Source organism: Chelonia mydas, chromosome 27, assembly GCF_015237465.2.
Source record: "Chelonia mydas isolate rCheMyd1 chromosome 27, rCheMyd1.pri.v2, whole genome shotgun sequence".
NCBI classification, from domain to species: domain Eukaryota; kingdom Metazoa; phylum Chordata; order Testudines; family Cheloniidae; genus Chelonia; species Chelonia mydas.
The window spans coordinates 14,278,794-14,302,684 of NC_057860.1; the positions used below are offsets into that span (position 1 = coordinate 14,278,794).

General features: G+C 50.3%; 1 protein-coding gene across 5 annotated transcripts in view; it reads right to left on the reverse strand.

Annotated features, from left to right (window-relative positions):
- ZNF385C (zinc finger protein 385C) overlaps positions 1-23,891 on the reverse strand; it is a 186,541-nt gene that overhangs the window by 70,725 nt on the left and 91,925 nt on the right. Inside the window, exon 1 of one of the 5 annotated variants that reach the window (XM_043536782.1) lies at positions 9,639-9,949. The exons of 3 other annotated variants lie outside the window; for them this stretch is intronic. In XM_043536782.1, coding sequence (XP_043392717.1) covers positions 9,639-9,648 — 10 coding nt within the window. In that variant the 5' untranslated portion in view covers positions 9,649-9,949. Of the gene's footprint in view, positions 1-9,638; positions 9,950-23,891 lie in introns of those variants that run through there. One more of the 5 variants, XM_043536783.1, reaches the window with a different exon arrangement.

The window sequence follows — 23,891 nt, forward strand, 5'->3', positions numbered from 1 at the left end:
GACCAGGGTAAGACCTCCCTGGAGGGCAGATTATCCCACAACTGCCTCCTTCGACTGAACTCCCTGGTACTGGCCACTGTCAGAGGCAGGATGCTGGAGCAGATGGAGCTGGGGTCTGATCCAGACTGGCAGCGTCTATGGTCCTACGCACCCAAACCCTTGTGACACGAGCACGCGGCAAGCAAAGTAATACATAACACCGCCTCACGGCATAACATCACCAACTGTGGCCGACGTGTCTCTCTGTTGGGATCAGGCACAAGATGCTTCTGTCGTCTGGGCACTAATAAGGGATAACGAGTGGCGCAGAGATCCACGTGCTCTTCTGCTGGAGCTCGTTTACATTTCGCGCCAGCGGCTCTCAGGAAGAGGGGAAGGCGTGAGCATGGGTGCCAGTGGCCCCAGAGTGCCCAGCTTGGAGGATTTCTACCAAGCCACCCCGCAGCCGGCGACAGGAAGGCTGTGTTCCAAAATCAAATCAGAGCCAGGGAAAGCCCCCCGGGACATGCCTGAGACCGGCAGGAGCCCCGAATGCCACCGCCCATTTTGGAACTTCCTCGGCTGGGTCGCTCGGTCCTGGCAGCCCTCGGAGCCCAGTCGTGGCGTGTTAGGAAGGGTGGGAGGAGGCGGGCAGGCAGCTGGCTTATGAAGGGAGTCCCCACCCGCGCGGGAGACAGCACCCAACGCGGTGTCTTTTGGGGGGAATTAAAAATACTGGCGGCTATTGCGCACACATTGCCCAGACGCGCAGCGCGGCGGGAGCCCTTTGCTGGAGTCAAAGCCCTTTTCATTCTGCCGACACAACAAGCCCACGCCAGCTGTTACAAGGGAGGAGCTGCTGACGCCTGGCGGAGGAAGGGCAGAGCAGTGGTTAGGGCTGTGGTCTGGGACTGGGGAGACCCAGGGTGAGTTTCCTGCTCCACCAGACTCTGGGTGTGGCCCTGGGCCAGTCACTTGCGCTAGGTCTCAGCCCCATTTTACAGATGAGGAATTACCGCCACTCCCTGTCGGCAGGACAAAGACAGTAGAGAGGCTCAGATCCTACGGTGACGGGAACCAGATAAGCTCTTCGGAGAGAGGTTACTGGGCAAGCGGCCTGGTTAGCTCGCTGCCTCCCTAGCACCAGACCCACAGAGTCCGCCACCCGCGACTGCAGCTTCTTGGAACCAACCTCCCAGGCTGTTTCGGAGCATCCCAGTCACTGTGTATGTGATTAACCTGCCTCCTGGCAGTACTGCTCTGCCCCAAAGCCCAGGGTCTGTGCAGGCAGCAGGACGAGAAATGTCCCGTTGAGAGTCAGCTCTCCCAAGCTCTGACCCACTCAGCCATCTCCTCCAAGGGTCGCCAAAGCATGGGCCAGCGGGAAGGAGGAGGAGGGGCTGGGGAGTTTATTTCTTCTATTTACTTAAATGCCCAGACTTTTCAAGCAACTCCTGTCCCGACTCGGCCGTGATCTCATGACATTTCGCAGAATGCCAGAGGGGCCTTCTGAACCCCTCCTCCTCCCACCCAAACCCGGACATTGCTAGAGGACTGAATCATATTCGCCTGTCCTAGCACTTCATCGTTCACTGAGCTGGAGCCTGGATGTACAGTCCTTGCGGCGCAGCCCAGCAACAAGGGAAGTTTTTGTTGAATCAGATCATGTCCTCCCCTGCACTTCCTCCCACTTCAATCTTACTCCCAGCCTCACAACACCTTACGGGCTCTTGCAAGGCAATTCGCTGCCTTTGCTGCCCCTGCAGCTAGGGAGGAGCATTATAGAGCAAATCGTATTTAGGAATAATATAGCCAAAAAATGATGATGAAAAAGCAAAAATCAGCTCAAATCTCTCTAGATGTAGGAGTTTCCTCTCTCAAAGTGCAGAATAAAGCACCGAGAATGCCACTTTTTGATTGCACATCTTAATTTGTAACCACGGCCATTTCAACCACCAGCTAATTAGTTGGAAATTGGCTTTGAGAAATGCATCCCTAAAATCAATCTCCCCCACCCCCCTGCACCTGGGAGGGGCTTGGAGTTCCTGTGTTTTCAAGGTGGCCTGGTGACCTTTCAAGGTGACCAGGAGTTCTCTGGGATTTCATCCTGGACAGCCTTCATTCCCTGAATTCACACAAACCACTGGAGCAAAGATCTGACTTGTCTCCTCAGAGGAATGCAACTTTGTGGCGGGTAACTAGCTTCTCAACAGAGGAAAGACGCATGGTTAATCCTGACCTGGGGCAGAGTCAGGAAGGAGGAGGTAACTGTCAAATCCTAATTCTGTCTCCTTTACACCCTGAGGCAGGCTCTCTCCCCTCCTCATCACCCCTCCCCCCTTCTTTTTTTTCCTTTGTGGAGGGGAAGGAATGTTTCATGAAAGAAGAGAAAACAATCCCCCGATCAGTTCAGCCTCTGTTCCAGGCTCTGTTTAATTTATAAATTCTAACCGAGTCCAATTTGTTACAGCCAAAGAATAATTGACGGAAATGAAAAGGGAGGAAAGAAATTTAAATTGTGGTTCTTTCACCGTTCCGGTGAAATAACTGATTCAGAGCAAATTAAGCAGGTTCCTTTCCCTCCCGCCACTTTGGCCTGCACCTGCGGGAGCACACAGATCTCTTGCTGCAGTGCCTTCTCAATTACCTACTATTGTTCTTCATTATTTCTATTACTGTAGCACCCAAAGGCACTGGAGCTAAGCAGTGCACTCAGTGAGAGACAGTCGTTTCCCCAAAGAGGTTTAGACAAGACTGAGTGAGAGGGGAAACTGAGGCACAGCCAGAGGAAGTGGCTTCCCCACAGTCACACAGCAGGTCAGGGTCAGAGCCAAGAACAGAACCCAGATCTCTTGATGCCCAGGCCAGTGCCCCACCCACTAGACCATAGTGAGTCTCTCTGAAGAGTTTAGGGGCACACACAGAAAGAGACAAGTGGATTTAGAACAAGGTTGAGAGGGTGAGGGGTGCGGGCTCTGGGAGGGAGTTTGGTGCAGGAGGGGATTCTGACGTGGGGCAGGGGGTTAGAGTGTAGGTGGGGGTGCGAGGTGCAGGCTCCGGCCAGGAGTAACTTACCACTGGCGGCTCCCAGCTGGCAGCTCAGTAGGGCTCAGGCAGGCTGCCTGCCTGCATGCCATGGTCCCACGCTGCTCCCGGAAGCGGCCAGCTGCTGGCACATCTCTGCGTGCCCCTGGGGGGAAGCGGGACAGCATGTCCCCATGCACTGCCCATGCCCGCATGCTGTAGGGATGGTAGTGGGGGTGGGGTCAGCGTGCGGCGCCGCCTCCCCCACACTCCCAGGGGCTGCAGAGATGTGCCAGCAGCCAGCCACTTCTGGGAGCGGCTTGGGGCCACGGCATGCAGGCAGCCTGCCTGAGCCCTGCTGCGCCACTGGACTTTTAGCGGCCCGGAGATCGCGATCGACTGGCACAGGCTCCAGGATTGACAGGTTGGTGACCACTGATTTATTTTTGCGGGGGGGCCCCCCTTAGCCTGAGGCCCTGGGCTGCAGCCCCTAAAGCCCCTGCGTTAATCCGGCCCTGCCTAAGAGCGTTATGAGACAATCACAGAAATGTGGGGCTGAAAGGGACATCAAGAAGCCGTCAAATCCAGCCCCCTGTGCTGAGACAGGACCATGTAAACCTAGACCATCCCCCTTTCTCTTTACACCAGCCCTTTGCATGTCTGCAGACTGTGATCAGGACCCCCTCAGCCTGCTTTTCTCAAGACTAAACATGCCCAGTTTTTAACCTTTCCTCCCAGATCAAGTTTTCTAAGCTTTGGATCATTTTTGTTGCTCGGCTCTGGACTCCCTCCATTTTGTCCACGTCTTTCCTAAAGTGGGGCACCCAGAACTGGACACAGGACTCCAGCTGAGACCTCACCAGAGCAGAGCAAAGTGAAACAATTACCTCCCGTGTCTAACCTACAACACTCCTGTTAATACACCCCAGAATGAGATCAGCCATTCATGATTCAGCTCCAATTTGTGATGCACTATAACGCCCTAGATCAGGTGTCTCGAACAGACGGCCCGCGGAATTATTTGCTGCGGCCCACCAAGCTCCCCGCCCCCGAGTTATTTCCTGCGGCTGCCAAGCTCCCCTCCCCTACTGCCTCCCCTCCCCCCCCAGCGCGCCACGTTCCCGCTCCTCTGCCTACTTCCAGGCGCTTCCCGCAGCCAAACAGCTGTTTGGCGGTGCTTAGCACTTTCCAGGAGGGAGGGGGGAGGAGCGGGGACCCGCACGCTCAGGGGAGGAGGCAGAGAAGAGGCAGGGATTTGGGTAAGGGGTTGGAATAGGGGCAGGGAGGGGGCAGAGTTGGGGTGGGGACTTTGGGAAGGGGTTGGAATAGGGTTAGGGAAGGGGTGGAGTGGGGGTGGGGCCGGGGGCAGCGGGGGAAGGGGTGTCAGTGATGTGGCCCTCGGGCCAATGTACTCGTCCTCATGTGGCCCTTGTGGTGATTTGAGTTTAAGATCCCTGCCATAGATCCTTTTCAGCAGTACAACCAATTAGCCAGTTAGTCCCCAGTTTGTAGCTGTGCACTTGATTTTTTTCTTCCAAGAGAAGTACGTGGCACTTGACTTTTTTGAATTTCATCTTGTTGAATTCAGGCCAGTTCTTCAATTTGCCAAAATCGTTTTGAATTCTAATCCAGTCCTCCAAAGGGTTTGCCACCACTCCCAACTTGGTGTCATCTGCATATTCCCCACTCTATTATCCAAGTCATTAATGAAAATATTGAATGGTACCAGACCCAAGACTGACACCTGCTGGATCCCACTAGATACCAGGTTGATTGCAAACCATTGCTAACTACACTTTGAGTCTGGTCTTTCAACCAGCTGTGCACAATTTCATCTAGACCACATTTCCTGAGCTTGCTTATGAGAATGCCATGTGGGACTGCATCAAAGGGCTTACTAAAATCAAGCCACATCACGCCCATTACTTCCCCCTACCCACCAGGCCAGTAACTCTGCCAAAGAAGGAAATTAGTTTGGTTTGGCATGATTTGTTCTTGACAAATTCATGTTGGCTATTCCTTATCACCCTATAATCCTCTAGATGCGCACAAACTGATTGTTGAATAATTTGTTCCAGTATCTTTCCAGGTATCAAAGTAGGGTCTATAATTCCCCAGGTTCTCCTTGTTCCCCTTCTTAAAGATAGGAACTATGTTTGCCCTTCTCTGGTCCTCTCGGGCCTCACCCATTCTCCCTGAATTCTGAAAAATAATTGTTAACAGTTCTGAGATTGCTTCAGCTAGTTCTTGAAGTACGGGGAACAGTGGGAGAGGGCTCTTCAGTTTGCTATCAGGAGCACAATTTATTAAAAATTTCAACAACCTTCAGGTTTGCTCGAAATACTTATTAGGAATCCATTATTATCCATCACTTGGCATCTTTAAATCAAGATTGCTCTAGCTCAACCAGAAGATATGGGCTTGATGCAGGAATCCCCGGGGGAAATCCTCTGGCTTGGGCTATACAAAAGTCGAAAGTGATCCCGCCCTGCCCCGACGTTAAAAATCTATGAAAGGGGCTGCCCGCAGAGGAAATGTGCTTCAATAGACTCACTAGCACAGCCTTTTAAGAAGACAGCTGAGTGCTGAAATTAGAAAATGGATGTTCCCCCAAGACCTTTCCGAGAGTTAGCCCCCTCTGATAAAAGTAACTGCTGGGGAAATTTGCCCCAAAGAATACCAGAAAAAGCAAGGTTCCAGCATTTGATGAAGAGACCCTGAAAACCAAATCCCGCAACTGAAGTGGGATGGAAAATGATGCATTTGACATTATGCTGAGAACGCATCCAGATTAATTCTTTCCTCCATTAAATCCTGGCAATGACAGAAGAGCAACATCCCCAGGTTTTGAAGGTAGCTAATAATGGAGAAGTAAAAACAGAAGCCGTTTGTGGGGAGATAATAGTGGTGGTTGGTTTTTGCGGCATCCACACATAAAGATGTTCCTGAGAAAGCGTTATAACTGCAGGCCCTTTTGCAGATGGATAGGAAGATTATTGGTTTAATGAGACATTACTCTTCTGGAGAGAACAGAAAGCATTAGTACCCAGTCAATTAAAAGCAGCCAAATAAAATATGAATCAATAAACCCCAAATGTCTTCAGAACCCGAGCACGACACCTCCCAGCAATTTACAACGTGGCTTCCTGCTACCACACGCCAGCAGTCTCCGACTGACCCCGTCACAAAGGGGCAGTGCTGCCCTCAACCATACTCCTAGACACTCCCATTCTACTGCCGGCTTTTCCAGGCCACTTCTATAGCGGGAGTCCAGCGACCGGGGCAGCTGCGCCACTGCAAACCCGCAGTGCAAACAGGCAACGTTTCACTTTGCATCAGTTGAGCCCACCCCTGCTCAAGACCGAGGTGGTTCGCTGAACTGCAAGCTGTGGCCTCCCTTGTCTACCCTGGCTCCGCTAATGCTAGTCGCTGGCCAGTGACTGCTGAATCCGGGCTAATCCCAGGTACACGTCACTAACGTGCCACAGTGGTATGGTTGCACGGCTGCCGCGTTTTAAGTGTAGACCTGCCCAAAGCCAAAGTGCCTGAGCCAATGTTGACTTCAATGGACATTTCAGCCAGGCCCGTAAGGAGATGCCTGCCTGTCAGCACGCGGGTAGTCCCACTGGAGTCAACGAGATGCACTCAAGTCCCTCGAGGCACAGTGCTGCTGCAAAGGTCTTCATCACAAGCCATCAGCTTTAGCACCTGCACGGCAACACAACTCATTCAGCAGCTAGCGTGGGGCCATCAGCCCAAACGTCTGCATGGCCCGAGACAACGGGGCTCAGCATCATTTTGAGCCGTAAGAGAATTTAAAGTTTTTCTGACTTTGGGTGCGTTTTATTTCATATTCATTCTATTAAGAAAACAAACACAAATTAAAAAACCTGTTGAGGGTTCCTGCCTGCAGCAGTCAAGACAAAAATCAAAAAGAGTAAGCGGGGCAGATCCACAGCTAGTGTAAACAGTCGCCAGGCCTTTGACTTTGGTGGAAGTACGACAATTTGACAAAGTGGTAACAACGACAAAGCCTCATAAAGGATTCAAAAGCCTTAATTACAATGCAGCTAATAATTGACGCACTGGTGGAGAACCTTGCAGAACCCATGCATCAATACAAAGTTACTCGACACTTTGGCTAATTAAGAACTTTCATGGCCAGCTTTTAACTCCACATGCTAGCACTTTAGCCCTAAAATGTCCTAGGAAAATAGAATTTTTTTATTCAAATCCTTTAGATATTCAGAACATTCTGGCTTAGAGGCTTCACTCTCCCTCTGTGTGCTTTAAAACACCGCTTCAGAAGAGGAGGACACTTTACACATGTCAGGAAGTAAACAAAACTTGAATAAATATGGCCAACAGAATATATGCTAACAAAACCTTTGCAGTCCTGGACTTTTCTCCAAAATGTCAGGGTACCCCAGTGGAATACGATACTATACAAAGGGTTCCATTAAACTACCAGGCATTGATAGGATACATTACTTTATTGCACAGTACCCTCTGGTAAGAAATTTTCTGGAGTAAAATTATTCTCATTGTTTTGTCATTTGAGGTGGAATATTGAAAAATTAGAGAGGCAAAGGAAATAGAAAGTAGAACAGGCAGGTGGTGGCGAATAAGGGAAAATATCCAGAGGAAGCGTGTTATCATGTGCCAGAATACAGAATAGTTTGTATTTTGAAGTTTAAAAAATAAAAATGTCGAGATTTCAGAACATTAGTTACATATTTTAAGCAACAAGGGTAAAGGCAAGCTATATTTTTTAAAACCTGCTTTGACTAACAAATATCCTAGATAAATATCCTGAGAACTGTCACTTGTTCCAGAAACACAGGGAAAGACAGCTCATGAAAGATGGATTGTTTTTCAAATGATTAAAAAAATTAAAGTGATCTATGCAAGGCAGCTGACAAGCAATGCCGTAGTTAAAAAAACCCAGCCAGATGTGCAGCTTAATAACATCCGTGTTTCCTTGGACGCAACCGTCTTATAAAACACACACAGACATAAACATGCCCATGTACGTGATATAGTAACAATCTATAAATATACAGTATATGTATATATATACATACACACACACACATACACATAAAGAGAGAGAGAGTGCAGGAACCATCCTATAGATCCCAGCTGTACAGACATCCATAACACTGACGACAAAAACAACAATGTAAGACATGGGCGTGAAATGCAAATGGAAAGCTGTGTCATTTAACGGCATTGTAGAAAGTTGACAGTGATAATACTCAAAGCACAGAACCACGGCTCCTATGTCTGTAAGCGAAACCAGGCTGTACACAAGCGTTCCAGTTACACTTTATTTGCCGCTGCAGCTTGACTCGATGAGCCTTCTGCAGCCAGAAAACACCAACTAACCAGGATCAGCAGAGCTTCTTGCAAGCTTTTTAACTGTGTTTTCCTCAAAGCCGTTGCCTTGTCTTCTCCCCCACCAAACCTCATTTCATATGAAGAGCACAGCGCACTGGCCTCATATTCCAGGCAAGCAAAACAGACACAGGAGGATGCGCCAAAGTAAAAGCTGACCCCCAAATGAAAAGAGAGGACGAAATAAAGCTCACGTCAGCATGCAACCTGTTTCTCATAGCCCTGGGAAAAATCAATAGGCTGCAGTGAATCAAGCTCAGCTTGAAAGCCACCGGTGATTAAAATTCAAAAGCTGGGAGCTGAAGAAACAGGGTGTGCGCGTGTGTTTGGGGGGAGGCTGACCATTCTGAGCGTGTACTGATGCAAGACTGAACTGGTTCTAATTACAAAGATACAACCGCCGTTCAAATGGGTTCTCGAGGGATGGAAATGGGGAGGGATATGAATCCACTTGGCTTGTAAACTGCTGTTTAGGACTGCACGGTGCTGATCGAGGGGTTCAGGGAGGATCCGACAGGTTTAATTAGGCAGAGGATATTCAGGGATCATGCTCCTATAACCAGGCACCATTTCCAAGCCAGGAAGTTCCGTGAGTCTCCTCGGCTCTTTCCTGACAGCACAATAGTTCATATCAGGATCTTTTGCACTGACCCTCAAGCCTTTGGCCAAGCTCATAAGGGGAAACACACTCCGGGGTCCGTAATCTGAGCTGAACTGGCCTTAGATCAGGAGGAAACAGGACAGTTTTTACAACTTGCACCTTGATTTGATTTCATGTTTCTGGGCTCAGGGGACTCTATAAAAGCCCGTTGCAGGTGGCTGGGTGATTAAAGGCTGCGCCGTCTCTGCACAGAGGAGTGCACCTGGGATGTTAGCAGCCTGGACTTTCCCGAACCATTCGCAGGTATCCCTTCGTGGCTCTCGTCCTAGTTCGATTTCTTTGCCATCATTGCTGCAAAACTGGCCAAACACCCACCCCCCAGTGCTTGGTGCAAGCTTTTGCGATCTCTGCGTAACATGCACCCATGAGAAGCTTCCCTCTAAACCCACCCTCGATTTTCCAGCTGCCGCACAATCTGAGCGAACAGCTTTCCCACTTCCCGCTGATTAAAAAGCCGACCGCGACAGGAACCTGGGGAGGGGACTGCCAAGCTTTCACGTCGCCGTGACATAAAAGGCCACAGCGCAGGCTGCCCGTTGTTGGAAGCACGAGGAAAGGAAAGTTGCATTTCACTTACCTAAAAGCATTTTGCTTTGGCTGCGCTGCCCGCTCGCCGCTGGTCTCCCCCTGTGCGTGTAAATCCAGCTGCATGGATTGCCAGCAGCCGTCTGCTCCAGAGCCTTGCGCCGCACAAGTGCCCCCTTCCTTGGACGGAGACACTTATACCTCAATTAAAAGCTTAATGCTCTACCGAGCCCTGCCCTTAGGAGGGAAAAGCCACGCTCCCGTATTTACTGGCCCTTCCTTAGCCCAATCAGAAGCACAGATGGCAAAGTAGCAACTGTAGCCTCTCCCAGCTGAGGTCCCAGCTCACAGAGATGAGGTATTAACATGAAAATTGGATGGGAGGGGGGGATCAGAGGAACCGGAGTGAGAATGCCCCCCGCCCTCTCCCTCTCGCTCGCTCACAGGCTCACTCGCGCTCTCTTCGTTCCTTTCCCAGGAGGAGAGAACACACAAGCGCTCTTCTCGCTCCAAGACTGGCTCAAAGTCAACCCCGAGGCTGCCAAAGCAAAGAAACTTTGAGCAGGAAACAGACACACCCCCAGGAGTCGCTCAGTTCCTCGCCCCCTGCTAGCGACCAGAACGTCCTCCTCTTTGAGGGCTAGTGTTGCTCCGGGAAGGCATGATGGAGTGGCCAGGGGCAGGTGGTCAGGTTCCAGAGTCACCAGCTAAGCTTTGCTCCCTGCTCTCTGCAGTGTTGCCAAGTGTCATGAGTTTGTCATGAGTCTCCTGATACTGGCTGTTTTCTTTAAAGCCCCAGCTCCTGGAGTCAAGTGGATCTGTGATGATTCCAGCCTGTGTTCTTAAAGAAAAAGTACATTTCCAGCCCTCGTGTGGCTGTGGAAAAAGCTTCAAAATGTGACCCCAGGACCCCGTAAAGGCTCAAAGAGCAGAAGGCAAATAAAAGAACACCACATCTATTGTTTTTACAGAATCTCATGCTTAAGGCTTCAATTTAGTCATGAACAAGTCACAGGCAAGAAACAAAAAATCACGGCCCATGACTTATACCATAAATACCCCTGATTGAGTCTTGGGTGGGGGTGCGCTGCCAGGGGGACTTCATGGCACCAGTGGTGGTGGTGGGCTTCGGGGGGCCCGCTGCCAGGGGAGAGCCCTGGGGGGCTAGTGGCTGCTCTGGCTGTCACCATGGGGGGAGCCCCGGGGGACCAGCAGCTGCTTTGGCCACCCTGGGACCGCTGCTCCGGCAGTCCCCACGGCCAGCCGCATTGGCCACTGATCAGGCAGTCCCCAGGGCCTGCTGCCCAGGGCCACCAGAGTAGCGGCCAGCATGGCTGGCCCCAGGGCTCGGACCACTCCAGCAGCGGCTGGCTGCAGGGTCACCCGAGCGGCTGGCTGCAGAGCCATTCCAGCAGCGGCCAGCGTGGCTGGCTCCGGGGCCAACTGCTTGGGCAGCCCTCGGGTCAGCCACACACGCCGCTGCAGACGTCACGGCGGTCGCAGGAAGTCACAGAATCCGCAACCTCCACGACAAGCACTGAGCCCTACTCATGATTTTAAAACCAATCTCGGGATTTTTGAACAGTTGGGGCTGGCGATGTGGTCTCTGCTCAAGAGCCCAGGAATGATTTGGGTTCAGGTTCTCCCACAGCAGAATGCAAATGAGGCCAAACCAGTCTCCTGACCCCACAGCTGCTTCCGTGCTGTGGCGAGCGCGGTGGGATTACTCGCAGGGGCAACATGAAGCCCACGGGAATTTGCAGGATGTCGGGCTTCGCCTGTGCACTCACTGGGGCACTGTGTTTGTGCAGCGCCTGGCACACTGGGGTTGAGACCTGCTCAGGACTAATTTCTAAGCCCCACCACTGCGCCGGGCCAGTGGTTCCAAACTGCCTGCTGGGAGCCTTTGCCGACATTTGCACCCTGCATCCACCGCACACACAGAGGACGCTGGCTGCCCGCCATCATCCAAGGCCCCGTCGCTTCCTCCGTCCCCTCTGTTTGAAAGGCTGCATCCAAAAGTCGCTGCAAAGATAAGATGAGGAACAACAGCAGGTGTCCCCCTCGCCGCTCCCCATCTGCCAGCCAGATGTGCTCAGGGTCTAAGAGAGGAAAGGCAGGGACAGGAGCCAAGAGGAGGGGTTTGGGCTCAAAGGCTGAGCCGGACGATGATTATTATTAGTGTCTGCAGACAACTCCGTGAGACAACTGCTGGCAACGCTACCCAGCGACCCCCGGAGCAGCTGGCTGGCTAGTGCCCCCAGGACACCAGCGACAGGGGCAAACAGCTGTGAGGATCTGCGGGCAGCGCAACCCACCCACCGAGCCTGAACGTAAACCTGGTACTGAAGGGACTGGCCACAGCTCAGACTGGGACCGTTTTCCCAGACTCCGATGCCCTGACAGGGTACCCAGCAGCTCTGCCAGACACACACACACTCCCATGCACGCTGTCGGTAGGGTGATTGTGCAACGTGGCTCAAATTCACGGCTTCATCCCCTTCGAACCCCTCGAGGCGCATTTGTGCCCACCAAGGCAACGCCCGAAGTCCCCAAAGCAAACCTGACCTTGGAACCTTCATTCAATTCCACCCTGAGTCCCTCTCCAGCTCGCTAAGGCTTGCCTGATTACCAGTGTCTTTGTGGCACACGATTCCCTGCTAACCAGAAAGGGGATTAAAGCCAGACTTGAGTGGGTATCAATTAACCTACCTAGAGATAATTAGAAACGATTGTCCTTCAGAGCAGCAGAGATCTGTTCCCAGGGCACAGTGTTCTGATACATCACACTCTGCCTAGTGTCTAGCTCATCATGGCCACTTGGGGCCTGGTTCTGTTCTCTGCTGCAGACCCAGACACTTCAGTGGGCCCCTGAGGGCGCATCTAAGGGCAAATTGGAAAAGGGCATGAATCAGAGGCATGAATCACCGCATGGGCTGGTGGGCAAGATGAGGAGACAGGAGAACTGGAGTCTACTCTTGGCTCTGCCACCGAGCTGCCAGGTGCCCTTGAGCAAGTCCTTTCTCCCCACATTGTGCCACCGTTTAAAAACACAGTCCTAGCCAGAATGAAACAGACCTGAGTTTCTTCTGGTCCAGCCCGTCCCCAGCAGTGACCAGCACCAGATGTTTCAGAGGAAGGTGAACCCTGCAGTAGCTGATGGGGGAAATCTGTCGCCCACATTACGTCTCATCTTGATCTTTAACAGAGACTGGCTTCAGCCCTGAACAACAAGATTTAATATTCCTTCCACATTTTTGTTAGTATTGCTTATGGTAACTCCAGATAGTCTCGCTATCCATATGAACGTCTTGACCCTTTTTCAATCTTGCTTCGTTCTTGGACTCAACAACTCCCAGTGGCAATTAATTCCACTGTCTAATTATGCACTGCATTGAAAAAGTATTTCCTTTCACCAGTTTCCATCTGTAAAATGGGATAATGACACTCATCTTTTGCAACAAAGTGCTTTGTGATCTATGAATGAAGAGCACGAGAGAAGATCTAAGACTTAATTATTTTTTTTTTTGGAAGATCAGATAATTGGGAGAGTTTGGTAAAAATTTGCCTCTTTCACTTTAAAAACAAATGCAAAGAAACAACCAACCAACAAGAAGCCAAACCCTTTTCAGAGAGCATCCATGGATACACGCAGCTTCATTTAGAACAGGTCACATTTTAATGCAAACGCTGAAATTATTACATTTTGTAAAATGCCTGAAGCCACTAGAAACATTTAGCACAGTGCAGTTCAGTTTGGGTGTCTCTGGGCTTTCTCTTTTCTTTAAATCAAGCAGACATCCAGCTGATATTCGGGAACCGTCAGCAAGTTCAGATGGCAAATCCAAGCTCTGTAACTAGAGTTCATGGCAACTAATTGCTGAGGAATGAATGCAAGAGCATACTGAGCATCAGTGCATCGCACTGACACATGCTGACTAAGGCAGCCTTGATTATCAAGCGCTGGGGACCGATCTTGACATATTAAAACACAGGCCGCTATTGGTCTTAACTTCAGGATCATTCACGCTCCCCCTGCCTGTTTTGCAGGGAACTGGGTTTCGGTGTAAAAAGCGTTAAGAGCTAGAGCTGCCCAGGACTGAATCAGAAAACCGTTTACAGGCTCCTGTGTGCGCGTCTGTACACCTGCAGGAGCACACGCCCATGGCACTGGTTTCACAATAGTGACAGTAAATTTAGACTGGATACTTGCTAATCGGCCACTGACAGCTGGCCCCTGACGGCCTGTTACCAGGCCCTTGTTGGGCTATTTAAGTTTAATATTAACTTGCTTCATGTCATCAGCAGTTTGGCAGTGACTAATGTAAGCAAACACTAAAGCTGAAAGAGGACACTGGAGAGTCACAGATTTTAAGGCCAGAAGGGCAATTATGGCTTTACAGCCCTGTGGTTTCTCCAGCTTTTCCGTGCTGTGACTCTACCTACCCGAGATTACAATGGAACTTCCTCCCATCCAGCCATAAAGGAAGTGGGGGTGGCGTCCCGCCCTGGACCTGTTCCTAACCGCCAGGGGGCTGTGACGCTCAGGGTGACAATCCATTACCTAGTCTGACTCCTACCTATCACAGGCCATTGCATTTCACCCCACAACTCTGGCAGATGGTATTTCTCTCCCCTCCTCCTTAAGCGAGTACGCAGCTTTGGAGTCGGGTATCCACTGGGACAAAGGTTGCAAACCGGCACTCGGCTAATCGCCACGGATTTTCATCGCCATCCCAGATGTGACTTCTAGTAAGTTTTATAGTTTTAGGCTATAGCTTTGGCATTGAGTATGGACTTGCTTTTTGGCTGTGGCCATTCACTGAATGGCTGGTCTCCTGAGATATTTCATACCTAGATAGATAGTTCCTCTCTTGTGCCAGGGCGTGCCTGATTGGAATTGACTGAATGTGCTTCAAATGGATTCAAGGGTATCCCGTGTGCACTTGGGGAGGGGAGATCATAATAGGACAAGGCTGCATTGAAGGGGCTGGACCCTAAGGACCAGCTGCAGAAATAAGCCTCTTGCAGGTAATGGTTTGAGATAGTTATTATTGTTGCCCCTTCTACTGGCGCCAGCCTTGCCCAGCCCTGGCAGATGTCCAAGGCCTTGCAGGTTGGCGTCCCAGGGAAGGAGAACTCATTCATGCAGAGTTTGGGCACATTCTTAGTATAACTTGCTCTATTTACCCACGTGCACCAGTCTTGGAACAAGACAGTCCAACAGCAAAAGCAGGGTGAGCCCGTCTCCCAAAAATCTCAGTCCACCCCCAACCCCCAGGTCCCAGGCAGCAGCTGTGCTTCCAGAACTGACCCTAACCGCGTCCCAAGGCGGAGAACAAACCCTTCACTACCCATGCAGCTTCCTCTCCCCCAAAGCCGCCTCCTCACAAAAAAGGTTATGTAACCCAAAAACTAACACAACAGCTCAGATCCCCAAAATTATTTAGGTGCCTAACTCCCCTGGGATCTGGGCCCATGTCTTCGCAAGAGTCAAAACTTGCTCACACACTAAGGAAAGGAACTTGGAAGGCTATGTCTAACAGCACCACCTGGAGATGCTACCATAACATTACGGAGGCAGCAAACAAGGGAGCCGGGGCAGAGCAGGGGAGACAGGATAACGTAATGGAGGAGGAAGAGTACAGGTTTTAGCTGATCAGCATCAGTGAGATTCGCAGCTCTCCCCCGCCTAGCAAACATGTTGCAGCTTACTGTCTGCATTCCGGAAGAGGGGAATTTTTGGATTGCGATAAGCATTTGCAAAAACACCCCGAAACCTCACTGATTTTCTAGCTTGCCTTAGTGTGCCTGTTACGGAGGAGCCTGAAATCCAGGCAAGCAAAATTCAGACAAAATGGGGCCGGGGGAAGGCAGCAAAGGAACGGTTCTTTAAAATGTCAGGGAATTTTTGGATGAAATGAAATGGTGCCTCTTTGCTCATCGCTAGCCACGTGTCTCTGCGACTCAGCGGACAGCACTGCTGTCATGAAGGGCGCGTCTGCACTCTGAGCTGGAGGTGTGAATTGCAGCTCAAGGAGACATAACTAGTTCTGACCGAGCCACAAAAGAGCTACCACGGCGTGAGCAGCGGGACAGGCTAGCGGCCCCGAGAATGCGTCTAGTGTCTCGGACGGTCCTTCGACCGTCGTGGCTATCCTGTTTTTAGTGCACCAGCTCAACCAGAGCAAACAAAGGTATGGCTCCTTGGGCTGGGAATTACACCCCAGCTTGAAATGGAGACTTATCCACAGCCAGAGAACTGCTGGGTCCGGCACGAGCATTCGCCTCTTCCCCAATTCTGACACTGGGGGCGAGGGGCTAGCCGTGCTGGGGGAGCCAGTCCAGCAAAGCAGTGCGTGAGAACAATGCACCCCTTGCACGAGACTGACTGGCGACCATCACTACAGTGGGAAGACAGGCTGGGAGGCATATGAATTCTTAATGACTTTCAATTCCGCAGGCCCTCAGTGACCCCCACGGACGGCTGTGGAGTTGCACTGGGGTGCACAGCTGCCCACAGCCCTTTGAATGAAAGTCACATTTTGCACAACTCTATCTGGCCTCCTAATTGTCCCCCCGATGGTCACATACGTGGTGAACGCATCTGGAGACACACCACCACAGCAGATAACCCATCCCCAGGCTAAGTGCAGGGAATACTAAACCAGCACCCACTGCACGGAGCGTGCTGCAGATTGGGGCTCTCCTTGACTGCACGGCGGTGACGAGCAGCCGGCGGGTGCAGCACGGCCCCTCTCGGAAGCAGATAAACAAGTGGAGCACGTGCCCTTTGCTATGCCCTGTTGGGCTCCCTTGGGCACGCACTGCAACACAAGCATACAAGAGGGCAGGTTAAAGACCCGCAGGGGTAGGTGCTGGTACCCTGCTCACAGGGAGTACTCCTCCTTCCATGCGCAGACCCAATGACGTCAGCAGAATAAGGACAAGCATGAGAGGCTCAAGATCCTGGGGTGAAATTCTGGCTCTACTGAAGTCAAGGTGAGTTTTGAAACTGACTTCAACGGGGTCAGGATTCTACCCTGAGTCCTTACTTTTCAAATGCACCTTCAGGCAGGAAATCTGGCCAATGTTAACTGCAGACCCTTAGATTCTGCAAAGAACTTGCAAATGCAGGAGCAAAGAAGAGGGGAGGGGGGAAAATACCCAGCCCACAGCTTACTCAGGTTCACTGGTCCCCCTCCAGGCGAATTTTGTTGTTTGAAGAATTAGGGTATAATTGAGGAGCGAAAGATGTTCGATAGCATCAAAATTAATAAACCTGAAAGACCCGTATAGCTTTTCCTCTGCCTCTGTAATTGGAAGCTCAGTCATAAGCAAAACGACTCAGGCGTGGGACAAAATGCTACAGTCTTTGATCACTGAAAGGCCAGGAAGCCAGACGGTGACCTTTCCTGCTGCAGTGTAGACCAAGTGTTTTTAAGATAACATGTATTAAGGGTTGGGTTTCCCCCCTCTGGGGGTTTCCCACACAGAAAATGAAGGACCAAGCTGCCTGGATTCCCAGCAGCCCTGCCAACTCCCCTCTCTCCCTCAGGCACCTCCTGGGGTTTGTAGATTGATGGGGCTTTGAGTTTTTGAATGTTTTAATAAATGTCCTATGACCAAGTCCTTTCCCCCTCGAGTAGACCCATGCTCCGCACCACCAGATCACTTATGGCTATTAATGTTCTGGTTATTATTATAATTAGTAATAGAATTATTTATATTACAGCAGTGCCTCAAATAGGGGTTGCAGCCCCATCCCCCTGGGCTCCATACGTAGAAGACAGATAATCCTTCCCCGTCTCCAGGGTTTGCAGTCTGAAAGCTTCACTAGGTGCTAGGGCTGCTGTCCAAACTTCCAGACTGTGTCATTACATTCTGCGTCCTTAAATTCTCCCCGCAGTTTTAAGAGCAGCGTTTCTTCCTCTGGTAAATGGAAGCTTGAGCCAAATCCCACTGAAATCAATGGAAAGACTTGCATGGACTTCAACTGGCATTGGATCAGGCCCTCACAGTGTTGCTGTGAGCGGTTAAACACTTGTCATGTTTCACCCCAGAGGTGGCCACGGTAACCCCAGTGAAAAGTGAATTGGGGTGAAAGGCACTATATTAATGTTAGATTAATTACATTTATGAACTAAGAATTAAAGTTATAAACTGAGAGGGAAATGGGGGACATTCCCTTTTTGCAAGTAAAAGCAGAATTCCTTATTGATTTACGTTGGTTGAAAAGGGGATTCTCAGCTACGAGAAGCAAATTGCATGAGGAAAGTTAATGGTGGGTTTAGTTGTGAAGTGAAGAGTTGGACTATCGCTGGCAACAGTCTTAGGGCAAAGAAAGGTCTTTTGTTTAATGCTGAGTTTTGACATGACGCCAGGTACCAGATGGGAGAATGTCCTGCTGGGAAGGTGACATTTAGCCTCAATTTTCTTCATGAAGGGATGGTCTGGTCATGCCATTGTTGGTTATTTACTCTGGTTTTTCAAGAATGCTCAGGGTTCCTTTTTGAGAATTATTATTCTTGGAATCTGACCTATTTTAGGAGTGAAGAACAGCCCCCTCCCCCACCCACCCACCCACCCACCCATTAATTGGGATTCTTATGAGAAGTCTCAGCCTTTAGCAATATGAGAGAATCTACTAAAAAGTTAAGAACTTTTTCTGTTCTTTTTTTGGTGAGGAAAGCAGTTAAAACATCCTTTTTCTGTGATTTTGGGGGGAAAAAGGAAACTTTTTTATCCCTCATTTTAAAAAACTCATTTTCTCAGAGATTTAATAACAAAGTTACCATTATTTCTGCTTGGGTTTAAAATACAGAATAGTAACGTCAAGCAGGAGAGTAATGTCCTTGAGTCTTGGGATTTTAAATAGAGGCATTCATCTCCTTGGTATCACACAGATGCCCCTCAACCCCCTCTAGTAATGCACCTGAGAGGTTACAGGATGTGTGGCAGGTTGCTGAAAGACAGCGGCTGCTCAATGTATTATCCTGCTCAAACATTCCTCTGCTATGAATGAGCTCCTCTGTGTGAGTATAAGATGCAAGACGCTTGCAAGAAGTCTGCCAGGACTAGGGTCCTGGATAAACAATTTCCATTTCAGGGAGGGAGTCTTCTCTCTCAGCGGCATGTAGCACCCGGCCTTCAGAAGTGTTGAGCACCTGTGGCTCTCATTGAGATCAACCAGAGCACTGAGTGAAAATCAGACAACTAGTTAGTACACTCCAGGGACCACTTTAAGACAAGCTATGCGGGGGGCCCAGATCCTCAGCTAGTGTACATTTTAGCAGCACCATGGAATTGGCCCAATGAAATCTGGCCTGTTTCATCTGCTATTGTTTAATCAGATCCTTGCAGAAAGAAAATCCTTCAAAGGAGAAGGTTAAAGAAGGTGGCCAGGGAATCAGAAGAGGCTTGCGAATGGAGTGAAGAAACGGACATATTTAACTAATTGTGAGACGAAGGGATGGGAATTTCACACCAAATTAGAAACCTCAAAAAAGAAAATCATATACCGTAGAACCTCAGAGTTATGAACCCCCTCACGGATGGAGGTTGTTTGTAACTCAGAAATGTTTGTAACTCTGAACAAAATGTTCTGGTTGTTCTCTCAAATTTACAGCTGAATGTTGACTTAATGCAGCTTTAAAAATTTATTATACAGAAGAAAACCGCTGCTTTCCCTTTATTTTTTTAGTACTTTACATTTAACACAGTACTGTATTTGCTTTGGGGGGGGTCTCTGCTGCTGGCTGAGTCCATACTTCCGGTTCCAAATGAGATGTGTGGTTGTCTGGTGAGTTCATAACTCTGGTGTTTGTAACTCTGAGGTTCTACTGTATTTTAAAAAAATTCTTTTCTAATTTTCTGAAACATGTCCAGTTTAACTGAGGAAGGAAGAAAAACATATGCAGAACACCTTGAAACGCTGCAGGTTTTCCACTTGGGAACAGGATGATTTGAACCTTATTTCTGACCCAAACCAAACATTTTTCGGAAAGTCGAATTTGGGAAGTACACTGGGCCTGATCCTAGCCATAAAAGCCAACTGGAGCCTCTGCACCAACTTCAGTGGGCTCAGAATCATGTTCTACGTGCACCAGCTGCCACCCACGGAAAGCTCGTGGCTTGGTAGAATTGGAACAGGTGGCAGGTCCCTCATCTGGTGGCAGGACTGGGACAAATGAGGTAAATCGCCCCCTTGGGCAGCAGATTACTATTAGACGCAAGGAGCCAGGGGACCAGAGAGGAGGAATTCAGAGCAAGGTGGCAAAGACCCCGTTTATACATGGAGAACATCTCTTCTTGAGTTTCATCGATTTTAAGGCCAGAAGGGTGCATCAGATCATCCAATCTGGACTCCTGCATAACACAAGCTAGAGCATCGCATCCAGTTCCTCCAGTCCAAGAACCAGCTGAGCCCAATTTGAAAATAGAGATGTGCCTAAGTGCATAATAAAAACCTTCACACAACACCGAGCACAGGGTATCTGTGTGCTGGGCAGAGAACCTGTTGCTTTCTTTTAAATCCTGAGCCTCCAAGATGCTGCGGTGATTTACTGCTTCGAGAATTCATAAAAACAGGAACTGCAGATAAGATCAGACCCAACGTCTCTCTACTCCAGTAGCCCATCTCTGACAGCTGGATGCACAGATTCCAAGGCCAAAACAGGACCACGGTGATCATCTAGTCTGGCCCCGTGTAACCCCGGCCACAGAATTTCCCCCAAATAATTCCTAGAGCAGAGCTTGTAGAAAAACACCCCATCTCGGATTAACAATGGTCAGTGATGAAGAATCCACCAGGACCCTGGGTAAACTGTTCCCACGGTTAACTACTCCCACCCCCATTACAAATGTATGCCTTATTTCCAGTCTGATGCTTCAGAGGAAGGTGTAAGAACCCTGCAGTCACTGATGTGGGATAATCTGCCCTCCACAGACATCTCACCCTGGTCTCTAATATTAGAGATTGGCTTAACCTTGAGGCATGAGGTCTAATATACCTTCCAGATATTTTATTATCATTTACTAGGACACCTCTGAACGATCTTGATATGCCTATAAACAATAATTCCCTTTTGGAATCTTGCTAAATTCTTGGCCTCAATGGTTTCTTGTGGCAGTAAGTTCCACAGTCTAATCCCACGTTGTGTGAAAAAGTCTATCTTTTATCAGTTTTGAATTCTCTCCCCCCCCTTTCAATTTAATGGAATGCTCTTGTGTTACGAGACAGGGAGAACAGAAACTCCCAATCTCCCTGTTCTAGACCAATAATTACTTTATATACTTTTATCATGGCCCCTCTTACAAGTCTCCTTTCAATCCCAAGTTTTTCAGTCTCTCTTCATAGGATAGTTTTTCCAGGCCTTTGCCCTTTCTCATTGCTCTCCTCCGAGCTCCCTCCAGTCCCATTTGAGAGCTGCTGCACTGACATGACATTTGCAAAACTGATTTACTTTCTGTCCCCCTTCCGCTGCCTAGGAGCATCGAATCCTTCCACAGCGAGACCATAAAATGCAGCCGGCTGCGGCTGCCATTCTCTTTAATGCAAATGACCACAGCTCCCAGGATGCCAAGCGCCAACTCCTTGAAGCAGGTGGAAATGGTCCATGGTGGGGTCTGGAGCGCCTCAGTACTGAAGAGGATGACGGCCTCTGGCTGCAGTGGGTCTATCCCTGAGCCACGCTGATTTACCCATAGGCACCCCGGTACCCTACAATGTTCTAGGAGTCCGACAGGAGCCCAGGGCCCTCTCCCCTGGCAGCAGCAAGTGGGGCTGCCTGGAGCTTTTCTTCTCTCTTATTCATTTCATTGGGTCCTGTCAGGATTTTGCCCCCCGTCTCCCATTCCAGCTCAGCTGTACCTAATCATCTAGGCCTGACTGATCAGATTTACCCAGGGGCCAACTCCAGGGGAGTGAATGGAGTTAAACTGGTGTTGAGGTGGCCTATGTGAGAGGCAAATCAGGCCCTTAAAGAGTGCCATTTACCCATCCACCCACCCAGATACCCCCTGCCACACCTTCTTATGGACTGAGGCCCCTCTGCCAGGGAGCCAAGGGGCTTGCCGTCAGGTGCGCCAAGCACTAGGCCGCCCAGCCCCCCAAACACCCTGTTACAATTGTCATCTCTGCGGTGTCTGAGCATACGCGGTGCACATTTAACTCGTGTTTATCCCTCCAGAGAGGTGGGACACACCGCCACTGCCTAAGGCAAACGTATCATCTTGCTTAAGCCTTCTAGTTAAGTGCTAGGCAGCTGTGACCCATGAAAGACGCTGAGCAGTTCCTCCCCGGCGCGTTAGCCTGGATCACACCCCCAGGTATTTATGTCTAGGCGAGCAGGGCACGGCTCTGGCTTGTGGCAAAATCCCCCTGCGAAGCCTCCGCTCAGGAAGCTCCCGTCTTGCAAAGTGTTTGACGAGAGGCACTCGCTCGTTTGCTTCATAGCTTCACCCCTCGACCCCACCCAGTCGCTGCTGCTCCAGGGGCCACACCGAGCAACCTCAAACTTTGGATTATTTTTTTTAAAAGCTCGAGGGACCCGACTCTCTAGCTGCCTTGGCCCTTGTGTGGTCATTTGCATTGTGACCAAGTTGTGTTAATGCACAACCTCCAGGCAGGGCCCGCGGCTTCTGGTGCAGTGTGCCTTGCTGATCAAAATAAAAGAGGGTCACATGCAATATGGAATGAAACACAGTCTAGCGGTTTCAAATCTCTCGGCTCCTGGAATAGGCCCCTATCGCTTTGTCCAGTTACCCCAGATATACCATATGTCTCAATCCAGTTCCTTATAACAGCTGGACGTTATGGTCAATAATAAAACCCACAAAGGTGTCTCTCCCTCTCTCTCACACGCATCCTCCTCAAAAATAAAACCTCTCCTCCTTTAACAATCACTTTTGCAGTGGAATGCCACATGCATAACCACGGTGAAGATAAATTACTGCTATCTAAGTGTGTGTAATTAGCAGTCATTATTATCACATCCGCCCTTAACAGATTTCAAGGGTCAGTTATTCAAATCCCACACATTGGCCAGTATCTGCTTGAGTGAAGGGGTTCGCATGGTAACTGCCGGGCTGATTACTTTCTGTTTAATTAACCAGGGGTAACACCAGGGCTGGGGGGCTGGCTCTCACAGCAGGATCCGCCTTGGTTCAACACCTGGAGGGTGCCAGGACAGCTTTGCCCACCAGTTTGTGGAGGGCCAGAGTTCTCCAGGGCCTGCCTATGCCTACTGGCTAGTAGGGCCAAGGCAACAGCTGGGGTAGGTTTCTCCTTCTCACGAACCGCAGGATGACCGTCTTGCGAAACTTTCATTGCTTCCAACCCCCATGGCGCGGAGGAAAGAGCTGGGTGGCCAGGAGGGCAGATCTAGGGCAGGGGGCAGGAAGGAGCCATGGCAAACTTGGGGCTCCACATGCATTTGCAGTGGAATGCATGTGGCATTCCACTGCAAGAGTGACTGTTAAAGGAGGAGAGGTTTTATTTTTAAGGAGGATGTGTGTGAAAGAGAGGGAGAGACACCTTTGTGGGTTTTATTATTGACGATACTGTCCAGCTGTTGTAAGGAACTGGATTGAGACATCCCCCAAAGGGGATTTCAGCTCCCCCAGAGGAGCGTGAAGGGAAGTTGTGGAGCTGCACAAAGACAGGGTCTTTTGTGCGGCTGGTCTGTGATAAAATGACCGACGCTGCCTTTAAACCGGGGCCACCGAAAGCCATGACACAGTCAGCCTCCCCTTTGCCCTGGCTCGGCCGGCCAGCGCCCCGTGGGGAGAGCGGCTGCCCGCTGTGGCGATTCCCAGGGCAAGTCGTCCCTAGAATCCATAGCTGCAGCGGACGCCCGTGTTCCTGCCACGCCGCTCGCGTTCCCTCCTCGGTCGCCAGCCGGGGGGTGGCAGCTCTTCTGCCAGCTCCCCGTAAATGAGCAGCATCAGGACAGCGTCTGCCAGCCGCGGAGCCGAGGGCAAAGGCTGAATGGGAGGGGAGTGGGAAACGTTCCACCAGAACCCTTTAGGCTAGGGCTGGAAAGGATCCTACAAGGGAAGTTAGTCACACTTAGCGTCCTACTGAATCGAGAGCTGGGCTGCTAGCGTCCCTTGCGAAATGTTTTGGGGAAGGGTCACGGGTTACGGCTGCGGGGCCGGATGCAGTCCATTACTGAAGTGACGAGTCCCCTGATTAAAGCATTGACACAGGCCAGCTCCTCGGCCAGAGGAACAGCGTCTCTGCAGGGGTTTCTTGCAGCTTCCTGGGAAGCTGTTTGGACTAGCCACTGTTGGGGCGGGAGCC